This window comes from Equus quagga, chromosome 5, assembly GCF_021613505.1.
Source record: "Equus quagga isolate Etosha38 chromosome 5, UCLA_HA_Equagga_1.0, whole genome shotgun sequence".
Classification (NCBI taxonomy): Eukaryota; Metazoa; Chordata; class Mammalia; order Perissodactyla; family Equidae; genus Equus; species Equus quagga.
The window spans coordinates 21,965,747-21,989,924 of record NC_060271.1 but is presented as its reverse complement, the minus strand read 5'-3'; the positions used below and the strand labels follow the sequence as shown (position 1 = coordinate 21,989,924).

Sequence of the window (24,178 nt, the reverse complement as noted above, 5' to 3'; positions counted from 1 at the left end):
CTGGGATCCTTGGTTGTTCACATTTATGGATATCAGATACTATTGATTACTATAGCTAGCTGTTGTGTTTCCTCAGCAGTTATGTAGGTATTTAGTTATGTAGGTACGTAAAGTTCTTTTCCTTTAAAAGTTTCTTCCTTGAATGGGGGTTCACACTCTCAGTTTTGGTAGGCCAGGTTTATCAAGGAGCAGCCTTCCTTGTGTTCTTGGCTCGTTGATGAGCAGTAGGCAGGGGAGCAGGAGGCTGGAATGCTCACACTTGCCAAAGTGAGGAGACCTTTAAAGACTAGGGGTGGAACGTGCTAGTCTTTCCCCTTTATCTGTTTTAAAGGTCTGAAATCACCTCAGACTTGGCTCTGCTTCTGACGTGAGTCCTAACATACTCAAATAGGAACCATCCCTGTAACATGGCCGACTTTTGTTTAAAGAGCAGCAGATTTCTGCCTTTTTGCCCAAGAGCAAAACCTATTGGTGCTGATGTTCTGTTAAGGTTTTTTTTGTTGTTCTTTTGGGTTTTTTTTTAAGGAAAATTAGCCCTGAGCTAACATCCGTGCCCGTCTTCCTCTACTTTATATGTGGGATGCCTACCACAGCATGGCTTGACAAGCAGTGCCATGTCCGCACCCAGGATCCAAACTGGTGAACCCCGGGCCACCGAAGTGGAACGTGCAAGCTTAACTGCTGCGCCACCAGCTGGCCCTCTGTTAAGTTTTGATTAGAAGTTTTACATAGTTCTCAGTGAGTGTTAGTAAGTTCTCAATAAGGATTGACTGTGTTTATTATTGTTACAAATATATATGATCCTTGATATATCTGATCCTCTGTATTTTGTGACATAAATGTGGTTTTTAAGAAATAAGTAGTTTTTTTATAGAGAGGGCATGTGTTTATCTCTTTGTTTTTGGTTTGGGGGCTTTGGCCTGAGAACTTCCTTTGTTCGTTCTCAGTTTTCCCTTACTCTTTTTGGCGGTGTTTTGTTTCTGTTGTTGTGTATTTGTACACCTTGGTTGAAAATGACAGCTCTTGGGGGAGCAGGAAAGGAAGCCAAAAAGTATGGTGGAAGAACATGAGAATAATGTTACTTTTCTTTTTCCTTTTTTGCTTTTACAGTTTGACCAGAAAACTGGTGCAGTTTTTGATGAAATTGTAGAGAACTGTAAGTACCATTTTAGAAAAAAACCAATCATGTCTTTACATAGATAATAATTATAAGTTTAGAGAGAGCATTTATCTATAACAGTGTTTAGTTAGGGCTGGTTACTGTGATGGTTCACTTTGATTTAGTTTAGATCTCATCACGCCCTGTTAGTATTTTCAGCATGTTGATCTGAATTGTTAAAAGTCTTACTTTTTTTTAAAGTAAATATTTTATTTTCACAGTTATTAATATTGAAATATAGTCAGACTTTGTGTATGTGTGAATCATGTAAAAGTTGATACTGAACTTAATACTCAAGAAAGTTTGCTACTTTGTTTACAGGGTCTCTTCATTTTCTCTTTATAGTCTTTCCATGTTACATGATTTTCTTAAAAAAAACTTTTGTGTCTTATGATTATAAAAGTAATACATTCAATTTTATAGTACAAAAATGAATAAAGCAGAAAATAAAAGCCTTTGTCTTTACCATTCTCCAAAGATAACCAATTTTAAGAGTTTAATATATATCTTTCCAGACTTTTTTTCTATGAAAGTATATATATGGATATATGGTAGGTGGGGATTTATGTATGTGTATAGGGATCATATGAATACTGTTCTTGCTTTTTTCATTCAACTGCCTAGACATCTTTCTAACTCAGTGAATTTGGACCTATTACATTCTTTCTGATGACTGCTTAGCATTTTATTGTATGGTTGTACTATAATCAGCTTCCTCTTTGATGCGTGTGTATATTATTTTCAGTTTTTCACTATTACAAACAATATTAAGTATGTATTCCTATATATATCTTTGTCTACTTGTTGAAGTGTTTCTGTAGGATAAATTCTAAAAATAGTATTGATGACTCGTCAAAAGAGGTTTGTGCAGTTGTTTATGAAGGACAAATTTCATCATTGAGAGTTCCTGAGTTAAGTGCAGCGTGCATTTCTTTTGTTTTTTAAGTTTACTTTCCATCAGTAGGATCTGAGGACTTTCTTTCTCTTTTGAATTAGTTTGTTGATATTTTTGACTGATAACAGTTTTTTAAGGTTAATGTTGAAAGGTACTAGCTCTTTTGATCTTCAGTGTATTTAGTTATTGAATGTCCTTTTTGTTGCACACAAGCAACAAAAATAGGCTCCAGCTAGCTAGCTAATGCAGAAGAAACTTTAGAAGCATATTGGGATATGTCACAGAATTTAGGGAGGAGGTCAAGAACAAATTTCCTCCAGGGAACTCAATGAAAGGAGATCATTGGCCTGCTCTCTCTAGTGCTGCCAGAAAGCAGTTATGCTCCAATGACTTTCAGTCTTTTTGTATATCCATTTTAAATTTCAAGTTCCTGGGAAAAAGATTATGATTGGGCCAGCTTGGATCTGATGTTTGTCTTTGAATCAATCTTGTATGGTCAGAGAAAACAGAGTCAGAAAGTAAAACATGACTGTTAGAACGTATCCCTCAGCCACTGCTTTTCTCTTTCCCTGACTAATTTTTGATTACCTGCTTCTGCTTTGCTCAAGTCTGTACTAGTAATAGAAATTAATCAAATAGCTTTCTAATGAAGGTTTTAATTTGATTTATTTGTTTAAAGATGTTGTAGTAACAACAATCAAAGTAGTAACGGGAATCTTGAGGTGGTAACCAAGCTCCTGTACTTGGGTTCCTACTCCCAACATTTGGGGATTATATTTCTGGTGCCTGTTGCTTTTCTGCTTCACCCTCAAAAACATTTTTAGGCTGGAGGTTTACAAGCAGAGGATTTTATACCAAATGCTGAGTGCAAATGATGCAGTAAAGATTATTCTTTATCTCCCCCTTTCTGGTACTTTATTGTTAAGGGCTGTTGAAGGCTCTGGAGGCAGAGAAGAGACTAGCTTGGAAGGGATTCTGGCCTGTCTCCATAAAGACGATTCAGGCACATAGACACCTGTCCAGGAGAGATGAGGGCAAATTGCTATAGATGGTATTCAGGAAGTGTCTGATTCCGAAGATGGTCATTCAAGGCCTACCATTTTGTCTTGAGGTCCATGTCTAGAATAAAGGAGATTCACTGTTTCTCAGGCAAGTCCCTCAAAAAGTCCAGCATAGTACTGGTCTTACCATGTATTCATTGCCCAAGATGACCAGGACATGGGGCTTTCCAATATTTGTTTTGTAGATCAAATCCAGCTCTCCTAGGGTAGAGCCATCTGAAACTTTCAGTAAAATATAGGAGTATATGCTAATTGTTGACACACATAAACTGATAGACCCTAACGCCATCAGTGAGGAATTTGGGAAATTTGGTTTAAACATGAAAAAGCTGAGTTGACTTTCCAAAAATGTAGTATTTTCAATAAAAGGGATATAAAAGAAGGCTTCAACATTTTATGAAAGTCAAAAGAGAAAGTAGGGTTGTCCGACTTCTACTTTATCACTTGTCAGGAGAATTTGTGCTGTGGATTTTTTAAGAAACATGGTGATAGAGGAAGTAACTCATACTGTGGATTATCCTAACTCTTGTTTCCTTAACCATTGCCAGTTTATGTGAAGTATGAAAGAAGTTAATAGAGATTTTTTTAAAATGTGTTCATATAGCTGCTACCTTAAATCAAGGACTTTTATTCATTAAATGGGTCTAAGATAACCACCTGGTCATTCACCAATGATTGATTTTCTTACTGATAGAATAAGTTTATATAACAGACTTGTGAACTTCAAGGAAAAAATAAGAGCGTTGTTAATTTGTTCATGAAGTACAGTTATTTGGATTCAAAAAAATTATTCACATTATTTTGATTACTTGCAGCATTTGAGTTTGTGAAAAACTTTACATATATTATCTTTTAAAAACCTTAATAATAATTGTATCAACTAGTGGATTAGGTTCAACTATGTATAAAACATAATAGAAATTTATTTTTCTTGTTAAAGAAGCCCAGATTGATGCGGGCTCTGTGAGCTGAGGAGTCGAAAGACAGATTTCTTGGACTCTCAAGGTCTGGCAGTACTGCTGTTTTATTCAGAGAATAGCATGGAGTATCATGGGGACAGGACCCACAGGCAGTGAAGAGCTGCAGCATGGGGACAGGACTCATGGGCAGTAAAGAGCTGCAATGGGTTGAGAGTAGGGCTAAATTTATAAGGCATAGGTATATGAGTTATTTCTTTACAAGACGTAGGAAAGATCATGAAAAAAATCATTAAAATGGTACCAGTGTAGGTGAGGTCTGGTTATTGGGTGGTCCTATAACTTTGGATCCGAATCAGGTCGGATCAGATCAGGATGTCCTATGCTTCCTGGAGGATGATATAGATTGGTATGTAGGGCAGGATGCCTTGGGCTTCTCTTCCTGGGGCAGCCTTGATCCTCATGAAGATGGTAAGATGGCTCTGGTTATCAGGAATCCAGGGGCCTTCTGGCTTTCTGTATGACATCCTTGGCACATGGCTTCCATTCCCTGATGTTCTCAGATGGCTGCTTTATCGTCATCCTGCGCTGGGATAGGGAGGAAAGCAAAAAGGCACACTTCTTAACAGAATCAGCCTCTTAAAGAACTTTCCTAGAAACTCTATACCTGTGTACTTTGGTTTACATCTCATTAGCCACCCCAGCTTCAGGGAAATCTGGGAATTGTAACCCTTTAGCTGAGTCCATTGTTGCCAACAATAAAATCAGGGATCTCTTGGTAAGAAAAAGGGGGAGAGTTGTTACTAGGTATGCAGTCTCTGCATAACAACCCTCTAGACATTACAATGGTCTCTGTTTTACTAAGGAGGAAACTAAGGCTTAGAGACATTTTTTAGCTTTTATGTGGTGCAATCAGGATTGAATGTAGGATTACTTAACTCCAAATTTGTTCCTTTTAAATCTTTCATTACCTATTTCTGAACTGCCCCCTAGATCACTGGAATCACAGGTTTTGAAGAAGAATAATTATTTGGTAGAAATAAAAGAATAATTTAAAGTAATTTAAGTCCTAAAAGTAACTAAAATATTTTAATGGGTATTAACCATGACAAGTTTTTGTGGCTGCCTATGGAGTATCAATGTCAGTTTGTGTTTGAAATATATCTGTCTTATCAATGCAGCTCAATTTTTAAAAGAACTGGTAAATTGAGCAGTTTTTTTTTTTTTTTAAACCCTGGAACTACTTAAAGATTTCTGTTTACGTTATCTATTGCTGAATATTGTTTGGATCCTTCCAGCATTGTGAAGGAGTATCTTCTTCACAAAAATGTTAAAACCAAAGCCTAGATAGTCTTCTTTGGGGTATAAACATGGGTACAAAATTGAGGTGACCTCGACTGTAAACACCCCACTATTCTCAAGAATTTTTTAGTTATTAAATAGTATTTTAGTTATTAAATATTAGTTCATGAAATAGACATAAATTATTTTTGAATTAAGCAAATTGTATAAAGTTTTTTAATGAAATGGACTAAACTAACTTTTGCTTTATCTCTATAGTATCGCTAAAAGGTGTATATTTTTGCAAACAATTCACAGCTGTATTTCAAGATTATTATCTTTGAAATTGAGGTGGCACAGAAACTTTAACAATGAAAGGAAGATGTAAGTTGTATGTGAATTTTAGTTTAGGTTGATCAGTAGTATAAGAGACTAATAAGAGTGAAAGTATATTATAAATGTTTGAATATAAGATGATTCCAAATACAGGGTTCTCACCCATTTTCCCAATGAAAAGATCTAAAAACTAAAATTTTTGCCATCTAGAATACATGTTCTCAGACCATGGATGAATGTCAGATGTCTAGTGATCATTTGTTAATTATGTACATATTTAAACCCTACTAGGTTAAATAATACTAATTTAGAAAATAATGCTTTTCTTCCCATTATTTTGTGAAAGAATTTTAAGTACCTCGGATGCATATTTTAGAAATTTGACTTTGTCATTGCTAGTGTCACTTTTTAAGTCAGTTAACATAATTTTCTAGAGCCAACTGTCTAAATTATTTAAGATAAGACATAGTTTGAATTTGCATTCTGATTATTGGTATGTGTTGCTTAACAAACCACCCCAAATTTAGTGGTAGAAAACAATAACAATTTTATTATGCTCCTGGATTCTGTGGCTCAGATATCCAGAAAGGGTATATGGAAGATGTCTTGTTTTTTGCTCCACAGTGTGTCTTAGGTCTTGGCTGAGGAGATTTGAAAGCTCACCGACTTGATTTTGGAATAATCCAGAAGTTCATTTGTCCATGTCTAGTCTGGGTGAGGAGGACTCAAAGACTGGGACTGCTGTCTCGAGCACCTATGCATGGTCTTCTATTGCCTTGCCTTCCTCATAGCATGGCAGCCTCAGGGTAGTTGGATTTCTTTTACGGTGGTTCAGGGCTCCAAGCAAAAGAGTAATTCAGCAAATAAGGCAGAAACAGAATCTTTTCTCACCTATGTTCAGAAGTCACAGAGCATCACTTTCACTATATTCTTCAGGTTACAAGTAAGTCAGAAGCCTGCCCAGATTGCGGAGAAGAGGTCATAGACCTCACTTCTTGGTAGGAGAAGGGTCAAGGTCACAGTGTAGAAAGCATGTAGATGGGAGGTATCATTGCAACCATATTTGGAAAATACAATCTGCTGTCACGGCATAAAATCCTGTTTTAGGATATTTTATTCTAAACCAGAAGGTGGCTTTAAAAAAAATTGATCCTATAGGTCTATATTTTTTCTTCACAACGCTAACCACTTCCTGTAATACATAAACATAAACTGTGCAAATTTGATCATATATGATTTTTTAAGAGTAACTTTGCCTTTTCTCTTGGCTTAGTCTCTCCTTTCCATATCATTGTCCCTTTCACCCCTCATAAGCCATGTCAACAGCTTCGTAGGTAGCCTTTCATGTTTTTCTCCAGTGCTCATAAAATCATTATATACACAAATGTATACAGGTAGACGTATGTAAGGATTTTGAGGGTGGTGGTTTTTTGTTTAACAAATGGAATTATCATATACATACATTTCTTCACCTGACTTCTCTCACTTGAGTACTTCATGATGTCCCTCTACCTCAACTGGGATGGCTCCAACTCTTTTTTTCTTTTTTTCCTTTGGTGAGGAAGATTCATTCTAAGCTAACATCTGTTGCCAGTCTTCTTCTTTTTTTGCTTGAGAAAGATTAGTCCTGAACTAACATCTGTGCCAGTCTTCCTCTGTTTTGTATATGGGTTGCTGCCATAGCATGGCTTGACGAGTGGCATATGTCCACGCCTGGGATCTGAAACTGTGAACCTGCTAACCTGGGCTGCTGAAGCAGAGCATGTCGAACTTAACCACTATGCCACGGGACCAGCCTCTGGATAGCTCCAACTCTTGTAGTATAACATTCCATGATTTAGAGGTACAAGAAGTCATTTTTTGCCTTGTTTTTAGGCATTCATGTTGTTCTAGTTTTTTTGCCACAATAAACAATGATGTATTAAAAATCCTTTAATGTATGTCCTTATATATAAGGGCTTTATATCTGTGGATAGATTACAAAAAGTGGGGATTTTGGGGTAAAAGGTATGTATAATTTTAATAGATGTAAGGATATGTATAATTCTAATAGATATTGCTGGCTTTTCAAAAAACTTTAGTGCCTCACATTTCCACCAGAAATGTGTAATAACACTTTTCCTTCTCATCAGTGTATATTCTAATTCTTCTTCATGTTCCGCAATCTGATGGATGTGAAATAGCACAGTGTTAAATTTAATTTGCATTTTCTTAACTCCTATTGAATTTGATTTTAAGCAGCTTTTATTGAGTTTAACGTTTGGACTGGCTCCCTTGTATTATCTAGTCATAACTGTTTGTTAAATTTGAATATCCTTTGCCCATTTCTTAAAGTTTTTTCTTTTCCATGCCTAGTTGTAGGCTTGTTTTATATTGTAATAAATATTAAGTCAAGTCATAATAAGCATGGTAAAGGATGAATCTGAAAGAAGATTCAAGTATACATTTAGAAAGATAGTCACTTAACCATTCAGAAAATCTAGCTTTTAGAATGCATGACCTAAAGTTCTTTTGATAATGGAGTAGAGGGTTTTGATTTCCCTTGCTTTGTTTCCTTTTGTTTGTCTCATCTTTTCCTGAACAAATGTTTTTTACCTATAAAAATTTGATCTTTTTTAACATCATGGTTTTCAGTCTTGGTTAAAATAGTTTTCCTTACCCCTTGATTATATGCTATCCTAAAGTTTCCTGGAATATTTAGAAGACTATTTGCATAAAGTATTAAGTAAACACAAAAATAGTTATAACATGTGAGATGTATACAAAAAACAAAAACTTGACTTTACCACCTAGCTTTAAAAAAATGTGCATCATCGTGCCTTTGGTGCCAATTCCTCAGTCTCATTTTGTTCTCCTCTCCAAATAGTCATCATCCTGAATTTTGCTTATTTCCTTGCTTTTCTTTACAGTTTTTACCACATTTGCATTATTAATCAATATCTTGTTTAGTTTTGATTATGAACTTTGTATTGTATTTGAAGCGAACTGTACGTTATCACTTCCTTTTTTCTCATTCTATATTCCTGAGGTTTGACTGTCTTGATGCATGTGGCTCTCATTCATTCATCACTTATGTATAGTAATTCATTTATATATTACAGTTTTTATTTAATTATTTAAAATTGTGTTAGAAAACATAATGTAAAATTTACCATCTTAATCACTTTTAACTATACCGTTTAGTAGTGTTAAGTACTTTGACATTATTGTGCAACAGATCTCTAAAACTTTTACATCTTGCAAAACTGAAATTTCTATACCCAGTGAACGAAGATTCCTTCCCCCTTTTAAGGTTCATCCAGGTTGTAACGTGTCAGAATGTCCTTCCTTTTTAAGGCTGAATAATATTCTATTGTATGGATATATCACATTTTGTTTATTCATTCATGCTTTGGTGGGCATTTGGGTTGCTTCCACCTCTTGGCTATTGTGAGTAATGCTGTAGTGAATGTGGATATGCAAATATCTTTTCAAGATCCTGCTTTTGTTTTTCTTGGATATATACCCAGATATGAGATTACTGACTCATATGGTAATTCTGTTTTCAGTTTTTTGAGGAACTGCCATACTGTTTTCAAGTAGTGATTGCACCATTTTACATTTGCACTAGCAGTGCACAAGGATTCCAATTTCTCCACATCTTTGCCAACACTTGTTACTTTCTGTGTTTTTGATAGTAGCCATCCTAATGACTGTGATGTGATATTTCATTGTAGTTTTGATTTACATTTCTCTAATGATTGGTGACGTTGAGCATCTTTTCATATGCTTGTTGGCCATTTGTATATCTTCTTTGGAGAAATGTCTGTTCAAGTCCTTTGTCCAGTTTTGAATTGGATTATTTGGGTTTTTGTTGTTGTACTTTTTTATGTATTCTGGATAGTAATCCTGTATCAGATGTAGGATTTGTAGATATTTTCTCCCATTCCATACGTTGCCCTTTCACTCTATTGATGGTTTCTTTTGATGTGCAGAAGTTTAAAAAATTTGATGTGTTCTCATTTGTTTGTTTTTGCTTTTGTTGCCTGTGGTTTTGGTGTCATATCCAAGAAATTGTTGCCAAATCCAGTGTCCTGCAGCTTTTCTCCTATGTTCTTCTGGGAGTTTTATAGTTTTAGGTCTTGTGTTTAAAATATACACAATTTTAAAATTCATTCTGTTGTCTCTATACTTCTTCATGTGTCTAGTTTTCCAAAATATGACCACTTTTCCCTCTATGAACATTCTTGTCTTTTGTTTTTGTTTTGTGATATGTACAAGAAGGTACCATGTGTGGAATTCAATGTAAAAATCTATTTCTTATGGTGAGTCTTGTCAAAAAAAAGTTTGAGACCTCTTGCTGTAGTACAAGGGTTGGCAAACTTTTTCTCTAAAAGGCCAGGTAGTAAATATTTTAGGCTATATAGATCATACTGTCTCTGTTGCAGTAACTCAACTCTGCGTTTGTAGTGTGAAAGCAGCCATAGACAATACATAAAGGAATTAACTTGTTTGTTTTCAATAAAACTTTATGGACATTGAATTTTGACTTTATTATAATTTTCAAGTGTCAGGAAATATTTTTCTTTTGATTGTTTTTCAACCATTTCAAAATGTGAAAACCATTCTTAGCTTATGGGTTATAGAAAACAACAGGTGGCTTCTGGATTTAGAATGCACACATAGTTTACCTACCCCTACTTTAGGGTTTGGTATATGGGAAGGTGATTGCTCAGGCTTAGGGTGTGTACATTTTCAACTTCACGAGAAATGCAAAACTTGTTTTCCTAAGTAGTTTTATCCATTTACACTTCTACCATTGGTTAGAGTTTTAGTCACTATGCCTCTGGCCAATCCTTGATATTATCAGACTTTTAAACTTTGTCAATATGGTAGGTATGGGTTTCATTTTTTTAAAATTGCATTTCTCTAAATAATAATTTAATTGAACATATTTCATGTTTATTGGCCATTTCTGATTCCTCTTCTGCAAAATGGCTGTTTAATTAAATCTGTTGCCTACTTGCTGTGGATTGTTGATCTTTTCTTAACTGAATTATAGGAATTCTGTAAATATTCTGAAGAGTAAACGTATCGGTTATAAATATTGCAGATAACTTCTCCTAATTCAAACTGGTTTTTATAAAGTTTTTGCATAAGCAGAAATTAACTTTAATGTAGTCGAATGGTAATCAATGTATGAGTCTCTGCCTTTATGGTTTGCGTTTTCTTTTCATTTTATTTAGGAAAATCTTTCCTAGGCTGAGGTCAGAAAGACCTCTTACGTTATTTCCTAAAATGTTCATTGGTTTTACCTTTTGCATGTAGTTCTTGAGTTATTCTAGAATTGATTTTTGGTATGGCTTGGGTTAGGGAACTAGTTTTATTTCTTTTCATAATGCCAACAAATTTGTCTCACCACCATTTATCAAATACTATTTCCTTTTCCTGGTGTTCTGCAAAGCTGCTCTATAATGTATATCTGTGGACTTTTTTCCACATTCTCGGTTAGTGTTCCATTGGACTATTTGTTTATTCCTGTGCCAGTACCCTATTGTTTTAATTAATTTAGTTATATAATAAGTCTTGATAATCTGATGGTTCACATCCCTAAAAATTGTTCTTCAGGAATGTTTTGCCTTTTCTTGCCACTGTTCATTTTAGAAGTATCTTTCCAAATCCCTAACAAAACAAAATCAAATAGTGAAATCTTGTTGGGAATTTGATTGAAATTGTCTTAAGTCTATAGATCAATTGAGAGAGAGTTGGCATGTTTATGATATTGAGTCTTCCTGTCTATCAAGTTGGTATATCTTTTCATTTATTTAAATCTTTAATGCGTTTCACTAAAATTTTATAAATTACTGTATAAAGGATTATTTTGCAAGCTTTTAATTTTACATTTTAGCATGTAAATCTTAGTTCCTTTGAAATTTATTTTTGGATATAGGATAACATTGGGGTCCACTTTTGTTTTCAGATGAATAGTTGATTTTGCTGCCATATATTAAGTGATTCATCTTTTTATCTAAATAATTGATGTTTTCATCATTGAACTGAATTCCAGCATTGAGATATTTAAGTTCTATATATATGGGAATCTCTTTGGAATTTCTATTAATTCTATTAATATTTATATATTAATAATTAATACTAAATACTAACATTTATTTCTATGCCAGTATCATTGATTTTATCATTTGTACTTATTATAAGAAATATTTTATTACTATATATTTATTGGCTTTGGGGTATAGACATTTATCTGCTGTATGTCAAGCTACTGTCTTAGTTTTATTGTTTGTTATTTTAAAACTTTTCTTTAAGCTATTCTTCCACTAAATTTTAACATGAATAAAATCAATTTCCAAAAATACTGTGTTGGAATTCTAACTGAAAAATACATTTATATATTACCCTTGGAAGAATCAATATTTTTATTATATTTTTCCACTTGGGAACAGACTACATCTTATCCTACAGATCTTGCTTTATGCCATTTGCTTAAATTTTATAGTTGTTTTCAAGTAATATGTATTGTGCTTTTCTTGTATCATTTGTTCTTAAGTATCTTATTTGTCACCTTTGCAAATGGAGTATTTTTTTCATTTCTAGATTCTTACTGCAGGAATAGTCTTGCTGTCTTAGTGAATTCCCTTCTTAAATCTAGTCGTCTTTTAAAATTTGAGTTTGTAGTTATCTAGACATAAAACCATATCAACTAAAGTATTTTCTTTCTTTTTCCCAGTGACTGCTCAAATTATGTAATTTGTTTTTGCTAAAACTTGTAGGATTACATTAAATGAAAATCAAAATAGTTGTCATCTTTGACTAATTTCTGATTCCAATTAAGTAGTTCTCATATTTTGTCATTTAGGGCTAATTGTTGTTTGTTTCTGTCACATAGGCTTTATTACATTTAAAAAATATTCCCATTTTACCTTGAAGAATGGCTGAAGAATATTAGTATTTATATATTGCTGGATTCAAATTTGCTAGTTATTTTGTTAAGGATTTTCCTGACAAAGTTTGTATATGATTGAAGTTATAGCTTTATTAAATATTCTGTAAAATTCACCAGTGAAATCATCGAGGCTTGGAGATTTCTTGGTTTTAAGTTTTAAGTTATGAATTCAATTTTTCAAATAGATATAAGGTTATATGTATTTTACGTTTCATCTTGTGTCCAGTTTCATCTTGGTAAGTTGTATTTTTCAAGGAATTTGTCCATTTCATTTTTGTGGTCCCTTTGTCCTTTGAATTATAGTTGTTTTAGTGGGACGAATAGTGGCATTGCAATGTGGTTTTCTTGCTGCATTTACATTTCCCCTGCTGACTAAAGATGTCATACATTTTGTCATTGTGTTTGGTGGCCGTTCTTAAGTGTTCTTTTGCTAAGTGTCTGTTCAAACCTTTGCCCATTTTTAAAATTTGATTGTCTTTCTTATTATTAAGTTGTAAAAGTTTTTTATGTATTCTGGATACAAGTCTTCTGTCATATAGATCAATAGATAGAAATAGATGGGGGTATCTTTATATCTCCATCTGTCTGTATTTATCTATGTATCTCTTTGCATATCCACTCACTCATCCATTCATCCATCCAGTCTGTTGTTTGTCTTTTCATTATCTTAGTGGTGTCCTTTGAAAAGCACAGGTTTCTAATTTGGATGATGTCTCATTATATTGTTATCATTATTACATTTTTGGGATCTGTATTCCTTCTGTCCTAAGAAACCTGTCCCAGGATCATGAGTATTTTCACTTGTTTTTTCCTAGAAACTTTATAGTTTTAGACTTACCTTTTATGGTTAGGTTTATTATCCATTTCAAGTTAGTTTTTGTGTATAATGTAATGTAAGAGTCAAAATAAGTAAGTTTTGTATATGGATATCTTGTCATATCAACACCATGTACTGAAAAGATTGTTCTTTCTGATGTATTTACCTTGACACTTTTGTTGGAAATCAGTTCATCTGTATGTTTGAGTCTATTTCTGGACTCATTCTGTTCTGTGGATCTATATGTCTATCCTTAGGCGAATACCACACTGTCATGGTTATTTTAGTTTTATATTAAATTAGATATTCTAAATAATATCTTTCAAAGTTGTTTTGCTTTTCTAGGTTTTTTACGTTTTCATGCAATTTCTTAGAAGCAACTTGGTCAATTTCTGAAAAAAAACGAGCTTCTTGGGATTTTGATTGGGATTGTATTGGGTCTGTAGATGAGTTTGGAAAGAATTGACGTCTAAATAATAGTGTTTTTCAATTCATGAATATGGTATGTCTTTTAATTAATTTACTTTTTAAGATTTTATTTTTCCTTTTTCTCCCCAAAGCCCCCCAGTACATAGTTGTGTATTTTTAGTTGTGGGTCCTTCTAGTTGTGGCATGTGGGACACTGCCTCAGCATGGCCTGATGAGTGGTGCCATGTCCACGCCCAGGATTTGAACAGGCGGAACCCAAGGCTGCCAAAGCGGAGTGTGTGAACTTAACCACTCGGCCATGGGGCCAGCCCCAAAATATAGATTTTTTTTTTTTCCTATGGAAGATTTGCCCTGAGCTAACATTCACTGCCAATCTTCCTCTTTTTGTATGTGAGCTGCTGCCACAGCGTGGCCACTGACAGATGAGTGGTGTAGGTCTGCACCCAGGAACCAAACCTGGGCTGCTGAAGTGGAGTGCACTGAACTTAATCACTAGGCCACCAGGGCTTGTCTTTTAATTTATTTAGATCTTCTTTCCTTTTCCTCAGCAATGTTTTGTAGTTTTCAGAGTACAGTATAGGTCTTGTGCGTATTGTGTTATTCCTATATATTTTAAATTTCTTATGCTATTGTAAATTAAATTCTTTAAAAATTAAATTTGTTGAGGTATAATGTACAGATAATAAAACTTACCATATTTTAAAATAATTTTTAGTTTAAATTTTCACTTTGAAATAATTACAGACTTATAAAATGAGTTAGTATAAATCATTTACCTCTGTTCTTAAAAATTGTTTTGTTGGGCTGGCTCTGTGGCCGAGTGGTTAAAGTTCTGTGTGGTCTCCTTTGGCAGTCCTGGTTTGCAGCTTTGGATCCTGGGCGCAGACCTACTGTATTCAGCCATGCTGTGGAGGCATCCCACATGCAAAATAGAGGAAGACTGGCACAGATGTTAGCTCAGGGCTAGTCTTCCGCAAGCAAAAAGGGGAAGATTAGCAATGGACATTAGCTCAGGGAGAATCTTCCTCACCAAAAAAAATTGTTTTGTCTATTGAGATTCTTTGTATTTGCATATACATTTAAAATCGACATGTAAATTTTACAGGTAAGTCACTGGGACTTTGATTGGAATTGCATTAAATCTGTAGATTAGTTTGGGGGAGAATTGACGTCTTAACTGTATTGAGTCTTCCTATCCATGAGTGTGGTATATTTCTCAGTTTATTTAGGTCTTCTTTAAATTTCTAAATTATTATTAAATTTGTAAGTTGCCTTTTGTAGTTCTCAGTCTGTAGATTTTGCACATATTTTGTGAAATTTAGCATTCCAATTTTTTTTTGTCTATTCAATGTTTTGTCTGGATTTTTTATGTGTGGGATAAATTGAGGGACAATTTCCCCCCATAGAGAGAGCCAATTATTTCCTTCCAAGTAGGTGAATAATAATCCATCCTTTTCTTTTCTGATTTGAAATGTAATATTCCTATTTTTTATTCCATTATAATGATTTTTTAAAAATTTCAGTTTCCAGTTGATCTTTGCCATATATTTAAATTGTCCTCTCTCAGATTGAGGACCTTCTCTTCTCTTTATGGTTTGCTGAAAGATTTTTTCATGAAGAATACTAAATTTTGTCAAATACTTTTTCTTTTTCTCCTGAGATGATCGTCTTGTTTTTTCCTTTATTGTGTTAATGTGGTAAATTGATTTTTGAATATTAAACCCCCTTGCATTCATAGGATAAATCCTGCTTTGTTATGATATATTATTTGTTTTATATCTTTTAAAATTCAATTTGCTAATAATTGTAAGTATTTATGCAGGTGTTTTAAGCATCTGTCTTTATGAAGGATATTGGTATATTGTTTTCTTTGGTTGTCATATCTTTCACTGATTTTGGTTCCAGGGTAATACTGGCCTCCTAAAATTAGCTAGGAAGTGTTCTTTTCTCTTATATTTGCTGAAAGAATTCATATAAGATGGGTATTTTCTTCCTTAAATGTTTAATTTACTAGTGAAGTCATCTGGGCCTGGCTCTATTCAGATTTTCTGTTTCTTCTGTGTCTTTTTTGGTAATTTGCACCTTTCAAACTATTTCCTCTAAGTCAGCACAGTTTAATAGAAGTTTTCATGATGACGAAAATCTTCTATATGTACACTGTTAAAGTATAGTAGCCACTAGCTACCTGTGGCAGTTGAGTACTTGAAATGTGATGAGTGCAAAACTGAAGTTTTAGTTTTATTTAATTTAAATAGTAAAAAATGGCTGATGGTTTACTGTTTTAGACATTGCAGATTTAAGCTGTTGAGTTCATTTCCATAAAGTTAATAATTTTTTAATGTTTCATCATAAAGTTTTTCATGGTATTTTAAAATTTATTGCTATATGGGGCTGGCCCAGTGGTGCAGCGGTTAAGTTCACATGTTCTGCTTCAGCAGCCTGGGGTTTGCCAGTTCGGATCCTGGGTGCAGACATGGCACCACTTGACAAGCCATACTGTGTAGGCATCCCACATACAAAGTGAAGGAAGATGGGCACGGATGTTAGCTCAGGGCCAGTCTTCCTCAGCAAAAAGAGGAGGATTGGGGGCTGGCCCCGTGGCCGAGTGGTTAAGTTCGCGCGCTCCGCTGCAGGCGGCCCAGTGTTTCGTCGGTTCGAATCCTGGGCGCGGACATGGCACTGCTCGTCAGACCACGCTGAGGCAGCGTCCCACATGCCACAACTAGAGGAACCCACAACGAAGAATACACAACTATGTACTGGGGGGCTTTGGGGAGAAAAAGGACAGAATAAAAAAATCTTTAAAAAAAAAAAAAAAAAAAAAAGAGGAGGATTGGCAGCAGATGTTAGCTCAGGGCTAATCTTCCTAAAAAAAATAATAATAAAGTAAAATAAAAAAATAAAATAAAATTTATAGCTGTAAAGTTGATTATAGTATTTTCTTAATTCACTTTTATTGTCTATGAAATCTTTAGTGCTGTCCTTTCTTTCATGCTTGATATCAGTAATTTGTATCTTTTTCTTCTCTCAACTTTCTTTGTATTAACTTTTTATTAAAATATTTCAAATGTAAAATAAACATAAACTAAAATTTACCATCTTACCCATTTTTAAGTGTTCAGTTCAATAGTGTTAAATACACTCACATTGTTGTGTAGCCAATCTCCATAATTCTTTTCATCTTGCAAAACTGAAACTCTAGACCTATTAAACGGCAATTCCCAAGTCTTCCTTCTTTAGACTCTCTCAGCCACCTTTCTGCTTTCTGTCTCTATGAATTTGACTACTCAGTATCTCATATAAGTGGAATCATACAGCATTTGTCCTTTTGTGAATGGCTTATTTCACTTAACATGATGTCCTCAAAGTTCATCCATGTTGTAACATGTGCTAGAATTTCCTTCCATTTTAAAGCTGACTAATATTCCATTTTATGGATATACCATGTATTGTTTATCAGTTCACCCATCAATGGACAGACACTTGGGTTGTTTCCACCTTTTAACTATGGTGAATAATGCTGCAGTGAACATGGTATGCAAATATGTCTTCAAGACCTTTCTTTCAGTTATTTAGAAATCATATGTAATTCTATTTTTAACTTTTTGAGGAACTGCCATGCAGTTTTCTGTAACAGCTGCACCATTTTGCCATTGCACCAAGAGTGCTGCATAAGGGTTCCAATTTCTCCACATCCTTGCCAACGTTTGTTACTTTTGTTTTTTTGATAGTAGTCGCTCTTTTTTTAATGATCAGTTTGTCTGGAGGTTTATCGATTTTCTTCTTTTCAAAGATCTCACTTTTGGTTTCATTAGTTTTTTTCCAGTGTTTGTCCATTTTCTATTACATAGATTTTTCTTCTTTCTTTATTATTCCTTCCTTCTACTTTGGATTTAATTTGATCTTTTTCTAGCTTCTTAAGGTGGATGTTGAGGTTGTAGATGTTAGACTTTTTTCCTTTTCTTTTTTTTTTCCTTTGCTGAGGAGGATTAGCCCTGAGCTAACATCTCTGCCAGTCTTCCTCTACTTATATGTGGCTTGCCACAACAGTGTGGTTGACGAGTGGTGTAGGTCTGTGCCTAGGATCCGAACGTGCAAGCTCAGGCCATAGAAGCAGAATGCGCTGAACTTAACCACTACAACACAGGGCCGACCCCAGACTTTTGTTTTTTCTTAACAGAGGCATATAAATCTATGCGTTTCCATCTAAGCCCTTCTTTTACTACACTTCTAAAATGTTAAGTTGTGTTTTCATTGTCATTCAATTCATAATATTTTCTCATTTTCCTTCTTTTTTTTTCTTAAGAAGGATTTTGTTTTATTTCTGAATATTTGAGAGTTTTCCAAATGTGCATTTGTTGAGTACTAGTTTAATTCCATTTTGGTTAAAGTAAATATTCTGTATGATTTCCACTATTTGATAATTTCTACCATACAATATTTCCATCATTTATCACGTGATCTTTGTTGGTGATTGTTCCATGTGTACTGGAAAAGAATATGTATCCTGTCATTTTGGGGTTATTCTATAAATGTCATTTAGATTCAGTTGATTGACAGCATCTTTTCAGATCTTTTATATTTTTACTTATTTTTCTCACTATTTTTTCCATCAATTACTGGCAGAGAAATGTTGAACTCTTTACCTATTATTATGGAGTTGTCTATTTTTACTTTTAATTGAATCAGCTTCCAGTGTTTGTTCTCTCCTGGAGACCCAGGTTTCCATCAGGTATCTTTTTCCTTCTATATAAAGAATTTCTTTAACATTTCTTGTTTCCAGGTTTGCTCATAACATGTTCTTTTAGCTTTCATCTAAAAACATTTTTATTTCATCTTCCTTTTCGAAGATTATTTTCTTGTTATAGAATTCTGGGTTGACAGGGATTTTTTCTTTCAGCACTTTTAAATTTAACAACTTTGGCAGAAAATTTATTTCTTTAAGTACTCATCCCTCCAACTGCAATTAAACATAGGTTGGCCTGCTTAATATTGTATCCCAGGTCTGATGTTCTCTTTATTTTTCAACCTTTTATCATTCTGTAGTTCTGTCTACAGTGTTTTTATTGCCTTGTTTTCTTGTTTCACTGTTACTTTCTTCTACATCGTCTAATGTGCTATTAACCCATCCAGTTAATTTTTCATTTCAGATACTATACTTTTCTGTTTTAGGAGTTCCTTTTTTTTTATTGAAGTCATAATAGTTTATAACATTGTGAAATTTCAGTTGTACATTATTATTTGTCAGTCACCATATAAATGTACCCCTTCACCCCTTGTACCCACCCGCCTACCCCCTTCCCCTCTGGTGTCCACTAAAGTGTTCTCTTTGTCCGTGTGTTAGTTTATCTTCCACTTATGAGTGAAATCGTATGGTGTTTGTCTTTCTATGTCTGGCTTATTTCATTTAAGATAATATCCTCAAGGTCTATCCACATTGTTGCAAATGGGACGATTTTGTCTTTTTTCTATGGCTGAGTAGTATTCCATTGTATATATATACCACATCTTCTTTAACCACTCATCAGTCAATGGGGACTAGGGTTGCTTCCACTTCTTGGCTATAGTGAATAATGCTGCAATGAATGTAGGGGTGCATAAGTCTCTTTTTGGATAAATACCCAGTAGTGGGATAGCTGGATTGTATGGTATTTCTATTTTTAACTTTTTGAGAAATGTCCATACTGATTTCCATAGTGGCTGCACCAATTTGCATTCCCACCAGCAGTGTATGAGGGTTCCCTTTGTTCCACGTCCTCTCCAACATTTGTTATTTTTTGTCTTGGTGATTATAGCCATTCTAATGGGTGTGAGGTGATATCTTAGTGTAGTTTTGATTTCCACTTCCCTGATGATTAGTCATGTTGAACATCTTTTCCTGTGCCTATTTGCCATCTGTATATTTTCTTTGGAAAATCAGATCCTCTGCCCATCTTCTTTCTTTCTTTTTTTTGAGGAAGCTCATCCATGAGCTAACATCTGTCAATCCTCCTCTTTTTGCTGAGGAAGACTGGCCCTGAACTAACATCCGTGCTCATCTTCCTCTACTTTATAAGTGGGACGCCTGCCCTAGCATGGCTTGATGAGTGGTGCCATGTCCGCACCCAGGATCCGAACCGGCAGATCCTGGGCTTCCAAAGTGGAACGTGCGTGCTTAACCACTGTGCCACCAGGCCGGCCCATCTGCCCATTTTCTGATTGGGTTGTTTGGTTTTTTTGCTATTTAGTTGTGTGTGTACTTTCTTCTTTTTTTTTTTGTGAGGAAGATTCACCCTGAGCTAACATCCATTGTCAATCTTCCTCTCTTTTTTGCTTGAGGAATATTAGCCCTGAGCTAACATCTGTGCCTATCTTCCTCTGTTTTTTGTGTGTGGGATGCTTCCACAGCATGGCTGACGAGTGGAGTAGGTTCACGCCCAGTATCCAAACCCGAGAACCAGAGCTGCCAAAGCAGAGCACATGGAACTTTAACCACTTGGCCATGGGGACAGTCCCTGTGTGAGTTCTTTATGTGTTTTGGAGATTAAGCCCTTGTCAGATATATGATTTGCAAATATTTTCTCCCAGGTGGTGGGTTGTCTTCATTTTGTTCTTGGTTTTCTTTGCCTTGCAGAAGCTCTTTAGTCTGATGAAGTCCCACTTGTTTTTTCTTTTGTCCCCTTTGACTGAATAGACATGGTATTGACTGAATAGCAATGGTATTCAAGAAGATCCTTTTAAGACTGATGTCACAGAGTGTATTGACTATATTTTCTTCTAGGAGTTTTATGGTTTCTTACCTTCAGTCTTACCTTCAAGTCTTTGATCCATTTTTGTTAACTTTTGTGAAGATTGGCCCTGAGCTAACATCTGTTGCCCATCTTCCTCTTTTTTTTGCTTGAGGAAGATTGTCACTAAGTTAACAACTGTGCCAGTCTTCTTCTGTTTTATGTGGGATGCTGCCACAGCATGGCTTGATGAGTGGTGCTAGGTTGGCACCTGAGATCCGAACCTGTGAACCCCAGGTCACTGAAGTGGAGCACACAAACTTAACCACTATGCCACCAGGCTGGGTCCTGCTTGTATTCTTTTGCATGTGGCTGTCCAGTTTTCTCAACACCATTTGTTGAAGAGACTGTCTTTTCTCCATTGTATGTTCTTGGCACCTTTGTCGAAGATTAGCTATCCATAGATGTGTGTTTTTATTTCCGGGCTTTCACTTCTGTTCCTTTGATTTGTGTGTCTGTTTTTGTACCAGTACCAAGCTGTTTTGATTACTGTAGTTTTATAGTATATTTTGAAGTCAGGGATTGTGATGCCTCCAGCTTTGTTCTTTTTTCTCAGGATTGCTTTAGCTATTTGGGGTCTTTTGTTGCCTCACGTGGATTTTAGGATTCTTTGTTCTATTTCTGTGAAAAATGTCATTGGGATTCTGATTGGGATTGCATTGAATCTGTAGATTGCTTTCAGTAGTATGGCTATTTTAACTATATTTATTCTTTCAATCCACGTGCATGGATTATCTTTCCATTTATGTCATCATTGGTTCCTTTTAATAATGTCTTTTAGCTTTCATTGTATAGGTCTTTGACCTTCTTGGTCAAATTTATTCCTAGATATTTTATTCTTTTTCTTGCGATTGTAAATGGGATTATATTCTTGCGTTCTCTCTCTGTTAGTTCATTATTAGACTATGGAAATAGAACTGATTTTTGTAAGTTGATTTTTGTACCCTGCAACTTTGCAGTAGTTGTTGATTATTTCTAATAGTTTTCCAGTGGATTCTTTTTCCTATATATAAAATCATGTCATCTTCAAACGGCGAGTTTCACTTCTTCATTGCCTGTTTGGACTCCTTTTATTTCTTTTTCTTGCTTAATTGCCCTGGCCCAAACTTCTAGTATTGTGTTGAATAGGAGTGATGAGAGTGGATACCCTTGTCTTGTTCCTCTTCTCAGAGGGATTGCTTTCAGTTTTTCTCTGTTGAGTATGATGTTGGCTGTGGGTTTGTCATGTATGGCCTTTATTATGTTGAGGTACTTTCCTTCTATACCCATTTTATTGAGAATTTTTGTCATAAATGGATGTTGAGTCCTGTCAAATGCTTTCTCTGCATCTGTTGAGATGATCATGTGGTTTTTATTCCTCATTTTGTTAATGTGGTGTATCACATTGATTTGTGAATGTTGAACCATCCCTAAGTCTCTGGTATAAATCCCACTTGATCATGTTGTATGATCTTTTTAATGTATTGCTGTATTCGGGTTGCCAATATGTTGTTGAGGAGTTTTGCATCTATGTTCATCAGCAATATTGGCGTGTAATTTTCCATCTTTGTGTTGTTCTTGTCTGGCTTTGGTATCAGGGTGATGTTGGCCTCATAGAATCTGTTAGGAAGTGTTATGTCTTCCTCAATTTTTTGGAATAGTTTGAGAAGGATAGGTATTAGATCTTTGAATGTTTGTTAGAATTCTCCAGAGAAGCCATCTGGTGCTGGACTTTTATTTTTGGGGACGTTTTTTATTAGTTTCAATCTCTTTACTTGTGATTGGTCTTTTCAGATTCTCTCTTTCTTCTTGGTTCAGTTTTGGGAGGTTGTATAAGTCTAAGAATTTATCCATTTCTTCTAGATTATACAATTTGTTGGCATATACTTTTTCATAGTATTCTCTTATAATCCTTTTTATTTCTGTGGTATCCATTGTACTTTCTCCTGTTTCATTTCTAATTTTATTTATTTGAGCCTTTTCTCTTTTTTTCTTAGTAAGTGTGTCTAAGAGTTTGCCATTTTTGTTTATCTTCTCAAAGAACCAGCTCTTTGTTTCATTCATCCTTTCTACTGGTTTTTTGGTTTCAATTTGATTTCTTTCTTTTATTATTTCCCTCCTTCTGCTGACTGGGCTGTGTTTGTTCTTTTTCTAATTCTCTTAGATGTAGTTTAAGATACTTACTTGAGATTTTTCTTGTTTGTCAAGGTGGGCCTGTATTGCAATGAATTTCCCTCTTAGGATCACTTTTCCTGCATTCCATATGAGTTGGTATGTTGTGTTTTCAGTTTTATATATGTCCAGATCTTTTCTGATTTCTCCTTTGATTTATTCATTGATCCAGTGGTGGTTTAGTGAAAGCATGTTGTTTAGTCTCCACGTATTTGTGACTTTCCCAGCCTTTCTCTTGTAGTTTATTTCTAGTTTCGTAGCATTTTGGTCAGAAAATATGCTTTATGTGATTTCAGTCTTCTTAAGTTTATTGAGGCTTGCCTTGTTTCCCAACATATGGTCTATCTTTGAGAATGTTCCATGTGCACTTGAGAAGAATATCTATTCTGTTATTTTTGGATGGAGTGTTCTATATATGTCGATTAAGTCCATCTGGTCTAGTTTTTTACTTGAGGCCCTGTTTCCTTGTTGACTTTCTGTCTGGATGATCTATCTGTTGACGTAAGTGGGGTGTTGAGGTCCCCTACTATTACTGTGTTGCTGTTAATTTCTCTCTTTAGATCTGTTAACAGTTGGTTTATATACTTTGGTACTCCTGTGTTAGGTGCAAATATATTCATAAATGTTATGTCCTCTTGGTAGAATGTCCTTTTTATCATTATGTACTACGCCTCTTTGTCTCTTGTTGTCTTTTTTATCTTGAAGTCTGCTTTGTCTGATTTAAGTATGGCAACACCTGCTTTATTTTGCTTGCCATTTGCTTGGAGCATCATCTTCCATTCCTTCACTCTGAACCTATATTTATCTTTACAACTGAGATGTGTTTCCTGGTGGCAGCATATTGTTGGGTCTTGTTTTTTAATACCTCTTGCCACTCTCTTTAGATTGGAGAATTCATTCCATTTATATTTAGAGTGATTACTGATGTATGAGGGCTTAATACTGCCATTTTATGTCTCGTTTTCTGGTTATTCTATACTTCCATTGTTTCTTTTCCCTTGTATTTCTGACTGCTATTTCCGTTCGGTGGTTTTTCTGTGACGGTTTTCTCAGTTTTCTCTTTATTTATGGTTTGTAGCTCTGCTTTCATTTTTTGTTTAGTGGTTACCATGAGGTTTGTATAAAAGATCTCATAGATCAGATAGTCCATTTTGTTTCTTTCTTTCTTTCTTTTCTGGTAAGGAAAATTGGCACTGAGCTAACATCTGTTGCCAGTCTTCCTTTTTTTTTCCTTTTTCTCCCCAAAGCCCCAGTACATTGTTCTATATCCTAGTTGTAGGTCATTCTGGTTCTTCTTTGTGGGATGCTGCCACAGCATGGCTTGATGAGTGATGTCCCCGTCCATGTCCAGGATCCGAATCAGTGAACCCCAGGCTGCCAAATCAGAGCACAGGAACTTATCCAGTCTGCCACAGGCTGGCC

The 24,178-nt window shown here is 35.0% G+C and overlaps 1 protein-coding gene across 4 annotated transcripts in view; it reads left to right on the top strand.

The window, feature by feature from the left end:
- The window catches only part of ZMYM4 (zinc finger MYM-type containing 4), a 168,097-nt gene that overhangs the window by 76,313 nt on the left and 67,606 nt on the right, over window positions 1-24,178 (top strand). For all 4 annotated transcript variants that reach the window (XM_046661886.1, XM_046661885.1, XM_046661887.1 and 1 more), the window contains exon 2: window positions 1,111-1,156. In XM_046661886.1, the coding sequence (XP_046517842.1) occupies window positions 1,111-1,156 (46 nt within the window). The remainder of the gene's footprint in view (window positions 1-1,110; window positions 1,157-24,178) is intronic.